This window comes from Podarcis filfolensis (genome assembly GCF_964270895.1).
Source record: "Podarcis filfolensis genome assembly, chromosome: 1".
In the NCBI taxonomy this organism is placed as follows: Eukaryota; Metazoa; Chordata; class Lepidosauria; order Squamata; family Lacertidae; genus Podarcis; species Podarcis filfolensis.
In genome coordinates, this window is record NC_139604.1 from 55,666,654 (window position 1) to 55,675,282 (window position 8,629).

Below are 8,629 nucleotides of genomic sequence, written 5' to 3' on the forward strand. Positions count from 1 at the left end.
ATGTACAGTTCCAATGATTCTTTTTTTCTGGGGCATGGGGAATGTGGTTGAATTGTCTGGTATGTACAAAACCAGACTGTGCAGTGAAAAAGAAAAGGGAGAAGAAGTTTCAGGTTTTTTCAGATCATAGCCAAAATACTGTTGGGATTGTTCCTAATAAATGGAAAAGCAGATACTTGTTCATTTTTTAGGTAACTGCAATTTGTTTTCTAAATCTTTCCTTGTGAACCATGATTTAACAATAAACTCATTGAGATGGCAGTACTGAATCGGTGGCCCATGTCCTTCTGGCTTGCACACTTTATAAAGATTTGAGGAGTGAGGTTATCACCCCTCTACTATTGTCCATTCTGGGTCGTCCAACTACTGTTATAGCGTAGTTTCTTTTGGCTGATCAAGATGAGCAGATGACAGCAAAGGTTGCAAGGTTTTTATCTGGGGCAATTAGAATAAGATCTGGTATTTGACTATTGATCCAAACCCCCAAAATGTATTTTATATAATTGATTTATTACCTTTATCCTCTGTATATCGCATTTTGTTTGTTTTATTGCTATGGCTGGTGGCTGATGCAGATAAAGATTCATTCATTCAATCAGTCAGTCAGTCAGTCAGTCAATCATAAACATATTAAATGGAGCAGGTGCTTTCACCCATCTGTTCCTGATCATTGACTTTCAATGTTTTGATTGAATAAGATCCTTAACATATCCTAAACTTGACAAATGAATCCATGTGGATTTCACATCCAGTGGTTTTCTGAATAGGTTTGGCTATTTTATTTTTTAAAGTGTGATCTACTTCCCCTACAATCAGATGCATACTCCATTGGAACAGCCACATTATCAGAGCCAGAAAACTCCCCATTCCAGCTTAGATGAGTACTAGATGCCATGAACAGAATAGTCCGAAGATTTTTCTTAGAGTACATTGGTGCTTTGCTGTCACATCTAATGTGCCTCAAAATTACTTGAGCCAAGGTTCCAACCCAGTACACATTTCCCATTGAACTCAGTGAACTCGGCTACATGTAAAATGCCTATCTGCCTTTATCCATTAATTGGGCATTTTGCCTAAAAAAAATTGTCCTAGCATGAATGCTACGAACCTGAATGGTTAACTTTGTATGTTTGTCTGAATAGTTATAGTGGGATAAACAATTCTACTGTACTCCTCAGAGAAGGTTAAAAAGATACAGGGTTAAATTCAACTCCTTAAATTTAGCTTGGAGTACTAACACCCACATCTACTGATGGAGCAGAGCTTCCGATGGAAAGTGTAAATTTCACAAATGCAAACAATTAAAAAGAGTCCAGTTTGTCACATGGCATGTTGCCTTCAGTGCTGTGGATGAAGCACAGCAAGAAGCACACATAGAAGAAGCACAATACTCCAGATAGCATGTAAAGTTAATTGCAGTTCCCCTTCTAACTTATAATGGCAAAAAATTGATTGGCTGATGCCAAGAACCATACAAGTGTAAGTAGCTCATGTCACTGTTTTGCAGTCATTATTACACATATCTTCTGATTTGGTCCAACTTGAATTTTGAAATCAGCCATGATATGCAAACGTAAGTAAAATACTATTTTGACATTTAATTGACAAGAGCAATTGACTCTTTTGGACAATAATGTGCAAAACATTAACCAAGCATACTTATATTTCAATAATGTCTCCAAAAAGAGAAGCAAATTTAATATATGAATTGTACCAGTACAGGAAGTCAGTCCTCTGAGGAAAAATAAAATAGATTGCTGAAGGAATGCTCCCCATCTGAATGCTCTATATAACCTTGTAATAAGAACGCAGACACTTTATTTTAGGAAGCCAGGTTGCAGTATGAGCGTATCCTCACTGCTGAGCCAAGGTAACTCATTGACTCAGATCTTTATTTTCCCTTTAGGTCCTCTTTACCATCTTCATGGGATATGAAAACCATACTGAATTCTATTTCCGTCCCTTCTCAACCTTGCTTGAGACACAGCTGGTCATTTTCCTTCTCTTTCTGCTCCTCTACGTCCTCAGCCTCTGTGGGAACGCTGCTGTCGTGCTTATTGTCCATATCGACCACTCTCTCCATAACCCCATGTATTTTTTCTTGGGCAACCTGGCAGCTCTGGAGATCTGCTACTCTTCTGCCATTGCTCCATTGGCTTTGGCCAACCTTCTGTCCAGGAAAAGTGCCACCATTTCCTTAAGTGGCTGTGGAACCCAAATGTTCTTCTTTGCCTTCCTGGGAGGAGCTGACTGTGTCCTACTGGCCATCATGGCATATGATAGATACGTGGCAATTTGTCATCCGCTGCGCTACAAGCTCATCATGAACAAAACAGTATGTACTTCCCTCGTAGCGGCATCCTGGCTGCTGGGCTTTCTGTTATCTCTACAGCTGACAATCCTTATTTTCCGCTTGCCATTCTGTGGCCAAAATGAAATCAACCACTTCTTTTGTGATGTCCCAGTCATTCTGCAGTTGGCCTGTAGTGACACCCACATTCACCAAGCTGTTCTCTTCATAGTTAGTGTTGTAGTCCTCACCATACCCCTCCTTCTAATCTGTATCTCATATATCTTCATTGCGGTGGCCATTTTGCAAATCCGTTCTGCTGAAGGCCAGCAAAAAGCTTTCTCCACGTGCTCCTCCCACTTGATGGTTGTCCTCTTACAGTACGGCTGTTGCAGTTTCATATACTTACGGCCCAACTCTAGCTACTCACCACAGGAGGGTCGAGTGGTTTCTGTGGTCTACACCTTTGTAACTCCCCTACTGAACCCTCTGATCTATAGCATGAGAAACAAGGAACTGAAAGAGGCACTGAGGAGAGCCTTTCGAAGAAGAGTGTTTTCCCCCCAAAAGGTTTGACAGCTAGCGGTCTTCTTCAAAGTTAGACCATGGGGATGATAGCAACAAGCTGATAGCAGCAGAGGTAGCTAATGTACGACCCCCATGCAGCATCTCGCCCCATGGTAATACCTATAGGTAGAGGGTGTCATTTGAGATTGTAACAAGGGAGAGGAACTCCATGCAATTCTACGGTCGTCATCATTATCATCATTCCTTTCCTTTTTATATTGCTTTATATTCTCAAGCAAATAATCTCCAAGTGGTTTACAACACATGAAAATATCAGACAGAACAATCCAATGTAAAAGATTACCAATGAAAGCCACGTTTAAAATATACATTCAAAGCAACATAATTAACAGGAAACTAAGACATTATCTTAAAGATTTCAAAATAGAACATTACGAAGGAGGTCAGAATGAAGGTCTAATGCAGCAAAGTTAACAAAAAATGCCCTAAGCATTTCAAAATAAAATGTTACTAAATGAAGTCAAATATAAACCGCTTAAACCAGTACAATTAACAAGAGAATACCGTATTTTTTGCTCTATAAGACTCACTTTTCCCCTCCTAAAAAGTAAGGGGAAATATGTGTGCGTCTTATGGAGCGAATGCAGGCTGCGCAGCTATCCCAGAAGCCAGAACAGCAAGAGGGATTGCTGCTTTCGCTGCGCAGCGGTCCCTCTTGCTGTTCTGGCTTCTGAGATTCAGAATATTTTTTTCCTTGTTTTCCTCCTCCAAAAACTAGGTGCGCCTTGTGGTCTGGTGCATCCTATAGAGCGAAAAATACGGTATATTATTATTATCTTAAGCATAGAATGTCTCTGCTGCAGTTTCTGCCAATCCTGTCCGTGGTGGTTCATGACAGGCGGCGGCTGTGGAAGCTGAGGCTGTGTCTGCCAAGATGCCCATATCATTTAATGAACCCCACACCTTATGCAAAATGGTGAGAGAGATCTTTATACATTTTCTTACATAACTATACTAATACTGCCTGTGTGGGGATCCACACACATTGAATCAGATTTATTCGAAAGCACCAAAAAATTCTAGAGATGTAACTGCTTCCAAGCAGACTGTCCAATAATTCAGTTTAAGGGGACAGGCAATTATGGAATTTAATAATTGATTGGAAATTCAACATCACATAATCTCAAATGCCTCTTACTAGGATATTTGAAAAAACATAGCTCTGGAGGAAGATTTAGAAGTGGCACCAAACTATTCGGCCACAAAAATATGTATTGCTGGGCGGGGGGCAGACCACAGCTCATTTAGTCTCTCACTGGTTTGAGAAAATCTGGGATGTAAACAATGATTAAATTGATATGTTTCAGAGTAACAAATAACAAACTATCACATAGATTTGTAGAAGGGTAGTCTTTTTCATTCTGGAACAATAAATTCCAGCATAATATTAATCCTTACAACCTTTTTGCTTTATTGTAAAATGTATCATATATGTAATTATTTTTGGTATTTACTTATTTTATTTTATTTACTTATTTCTGTAGTGTGTGTGTGAATAAACAATAATCCGCCTCTAGTCTAAGATTCTGTATGTATGTATGTATATATTAAATAAACTGAAATGTCATGAAGCACCATAATTCTCCTGTGAATTATTACCAAACGCATCTAAACCCAGGTGAACACTGCATCTCCCAGAACTTCTCAGAGAAGTCATGTGAGTATACCAATAGTTAGAGTCTTACTTTTTTTATCATCAAGTACTTCACACTTCTTTCTGTTCCTTTGTAAGAGCAGCCACAAGAGAGTTCACTCTCTCATATAAAGCCTAATGCCTGCACTACAGGAAAGAAAATTTCTCTCCTCACTCGCTCCCTTAAGAGTCTTGGCATGCTTTCTGAAGGAAGAGCTTCAGAACCAGGAAACAAGATGGATGTGCCAAAGAGCTGCTCTCTTAGCCCTTCCTTCCCTGGTTGTGAACTTTGCCACTATTCCTTGTGAAAGGAGCAGTTGTGAACTTTGCCACTATTCGTGGTCCATTGCCACCACTCGCATTTCCCTTTCTAGTTGAAGAGCAACAGCAAATGCCTTCAGATTTCCCTTGGCAGTCCAGCACCAGGAGTATCCAAGTAAGTCATTTCTGTGGATGTGGATTCTGTTCACTTGCCTACTTCATAAGCCTTTCATTCTCTATTCAACATGTTTTCTATTCAGCATGCATTCTCCTTTTTTTCATCCTTAGTGTATGAGATACCAGACTCTAGAATCAAAATGCATAGGTTGCATAGACATCATACATGTAAAGGGCATTTATAGCATGTCCCCCACCATGCTAGGAACTGCAGTTTAAGGGTGCTGGGAATTGTACCTGTGTGATGGGTAAAGTGTACAGTTCCAAGGATTCTTTTTTCTGGGACATGGGGAATGTGGTTGAATTGTCTGGTATGTACAAAACCAGACTATGTGCAGTGAAAAAGAAAAGGGAGAAGAAGCTTCAGATTTTTCCTGATCATTGCCAAAATACTGTTGGGATTGTTCCTAATAAATGGAAAAGCAGATACTTGTTCATTCTTCAGCTAACTGCAATTTGTTTTTTAAAAAATTTTTCCCCTCTGAACCATGATTTAACCATAAACACATTAAATGGAGCAGGTGCTTTCAGCCATCAGTTCCTGTTCATTGACTTTCAGTGTTTTGATTGAATAAGATCCTTAACATATCCTAAACTTGAGAAATGAATCCATGTGGATTTCACATCCAGTGATTTTCTGAATAGGTTTGGCTACTTTATTTTATTTTTTAAAGTGTGATCTACTTCCCCTACAATCAGATGCATACTCCATTGGAACAGCCACATTATCAGAGCCAGAAAACTCCCCATTCCAGCTTAGATGAGCACTAGATGCCATGAACAGAATAGTCTGGAGATTTTTCTTAGAGTACATTGGTGCTTTGCTGTCACATCTAATGTGCCTCAAAATTACTTGAGCCAAGGTTCCAACCCAGTACACATTTCCCACTGAACTCAGTGAACTCGGCTACATATAAAATGCCTATCTGCCTTTATCCATTAATTGGGCATTTTGCCTAAAAATTTTATCCTAGCTTGAATGTTACAAACCTGAATGGTTAACTTTGTATGTTTCTCTGTACAGTTATAGTGGGATAAATAATCATACTGTACTCTTCAGAGAAGGATAAAAAGATAGAGGGTTAAATTCAACTCCTTAAATTTAGCTTGGAGTACTAACACCCACATCTACTGATGGAGCAGAGCTTCCGATGGGAAGTGTAAATTTCACAAGTGGAAACAATTAAAAAGAGTCCAGTTTGTCACATGGCATGTTGCCTTCAGTGCTGTGGATGAAGCACAGCAAGAAGCACACATAGAAGAAGCACAATACTCCAGATAGCATGTAAAGTCAATTGCAGTTCCCCTTCTAACTTATAATGGCAAAAAATGGATTGGCTGATGCCAAGAACCATAGAAGTGTAAGTAGCTCATGTCACTTTCTTCCAATCATTATTGCACATATCTTCTGTTTTGGTTCAACTTGAATTTGTATTTCGAAATCAGCCATGATATGCAAACTTAAGTAAGATACTATTTTGACATTTCATTGATAAGAGCAAATAACTCTTTTGGACAATAATGTGCAAAACATTAACCAAGCATACTTATATTTGAATAATGTCTGCAAAAATTGAAGCATATTTAATATATGAATTGTACCAGTACAGGAAGTCAGTCCTCTGAGGAAAAATAAAATAGATTGCTGAAGGAATGCTCCCCATCTGAATGCTCTATATAACCTTGTAATAAGAACAGAAAAGAGTTGGTGCAGACACTTTATTTTAGGAAGCCAGGTTGCAGTATGAGCGTATCCTCACTGCTGAGCCAAGGTAACTCATTGACTCAGATCTTTATTTTCCCTTTAGGTCCTCTTTACCATCTTCATGGGATATGAAAACCATACTGAATTCTATTTCCGTCCCTTCTCAACCTTGCTTGAGACACAGCTGGTCATTTTCCTTCTCTTTCTGCTCCTCTACGTTCTCAGCCTCTGTGGGAACGCTGCTGTCGTGCTTATTGTCCATGTCGACCACTCTCTCCATAACCCCATGTATTTTTTCTTGGGCAACCTGGCAGCTCTGGAGATCTGCTACACTTCTGCCATTGCTCCATTGGCTTTGGCCAACCTTCTGTCCAGGAAAAGTGCCACCATTTCCTTAAGTGGCTGTGGAACCCAAATGTTCTTCTTTGTCTTCCTGGGAGGAGCTGACTGTGTCCTACTGGCCATCATGGCATACGATAGATATGTGGCAATTTGTCATCCACTGCGCTACATGCTCATCATGAACAAAACAGTATGTACTTCCCTTGTCGTGGTATCCTGGCTACTGGGCTTTCTGTTGTCTCTAAAACTGACCATCCTTATTTTTCGCTTGCCATTCTGTGGCCAAAATGAAATCAATCACTTCTTTTGTGATGTCCCAGTCATTCTGCAGTTGGGTTGTAGTGACATCCAAATCCACCAAGCTGCTATTTTCATAGTTAGTGTTGTAGTCATCACAATACCCTTCCTTCTAATCTGTATCTCATATGGCTTCATTGCGGTGGCCATTTTGCAAATCCGTTCTGCTGAAGGCCAGCAAAAAGCTTTCTCCACGTGCTCCTCCCACTTGATGGTTGTCCTCTTACAGTACGGCTGTTGCAGTTTCATATACTTACGGCCCAACTCTAGCTACTCACCACAGGAGGGTCGAGTGGTGTCTGTGTTCTACACCTTTGTCACTCCCCTACTGAACCCTCTGATCTATAGCATGAGAAACAAGGAACTGAAAGAGGCACTGAGGAGAGCCTTTCGAAGAAGAGTGTTTCCCCCAAAAAAGTTTGACAGCTAGCGGTCTTCATTAAGGTTCGACCATAGGGATGATAGCAACAGGCTGATAGCAGCAGAGGTAGCTAATGTACGACCCCCATGCAGCATCTCGCCCCACGGTAATACCTATAGGTAGAGGGTGTCACGTGAGATTGTAACGAGAGAGGAATCAATGCAATTCTACTCTCATCATCATCATAATTCCTTTCCTTTCTATATTGCTTTATATTTTCAAGCAAACAATCTCAAAGTGGTTTACAACACATGAAAATATCAGACAGAAGAATCCAATATGAAAGATTACCAATGAAAGCCATGTATAAAATATACATTGAAAGCAACATAGTTAACAGGAAACTAAGACATTATCTTAAAGATTTCAAAATAGAACATTACGAAAGAGGTCAGAATGAATGTCTAATGCAGCAAAGTTAACAAAAAATATATTAAGCATTTCAAAATAAAATGTTACTAAAGGAAGTCAAATATAAACTGCTTAAACCAGTACAATTAGCAAGAGACTAGAATATTATCTTAAGCAAAAATGTATCTGCTGCAGTTTCTGCCAATCCTGTCCGTGGTGGTTCATGACAGGCGGCGGCTGTGGAAGCTGAGGCTGTGTCTGCCAAGGTGCCCATATCATTTAATGAACTCCACACCTTATGCAAAATGGTGAGAGAGATCTTTATACATTTTCTTACATAACGATACTAATACTGCCTGTGTGGGGATCCACACACATTGAATCAGATTTATTCGAAAGCACCAAAAAATTCTAGAGATGTAACTGCCTCCAAGCAGACTAACCAATAATTCAGTTTAAGGGGACAGGCAATTTTGGAATTTAATAATTGATTGGAAATTCAATATCACATGATCTCAAATGCCTCTTACTAGGGTATCTGAAAAAAATGTAGCTCTGGCACCA

General features: G+C 39.6%; 2 protein-coding genes across 2 annotated transcripts; both read left to right on the forward strand.

Annotated features, from left to right (window-relative positions):
- Positions 1 to 1,924: 1,924 nt before the first annotated feature.
- Positions 1,925 to 2,866, forward strand: LOC310744847 (olfactory receptor 10V1-like; the record flags this gene model as incomplete). Its single annotated transcript, XM_083576622.1, has 1 exon — positions 1,925 to 2,866. The coding sequence occupies one exon, from the start codon at positions 1,925 to 1,927 to the stop codon at positions 2,864 to 2,866; it is 942 nt and encodes a 313-aa protein (XP_083432748.1).
- A 2,046-nt stretch (positions 2,867 to 4,912) lies between these two features.
- Positions 4,913 to 7,723, forward strand: LOC310744852 (olfactory receptor 10V1-like; the record flags this gene model as incomplete). Its single annotated transcript, XM_083576647.1, has 2 exons — positions 4,913 to 4,947; positions 6,758 to 7,723. The coding sequence occupies exon 2, from the start codon at positions 6,776 to 6,778 to the stop codon at positions 7,721 to 7,723; it is 948 nt and encodes a 315-aa protein (XP_083432773.1). The 5' UTR covers positions 4,913 to 4,947; positions 6,758 to 6,775.
- Between the last annotated feature and the right edge of the window lie 906 nt (positions 7,724 to 8,629).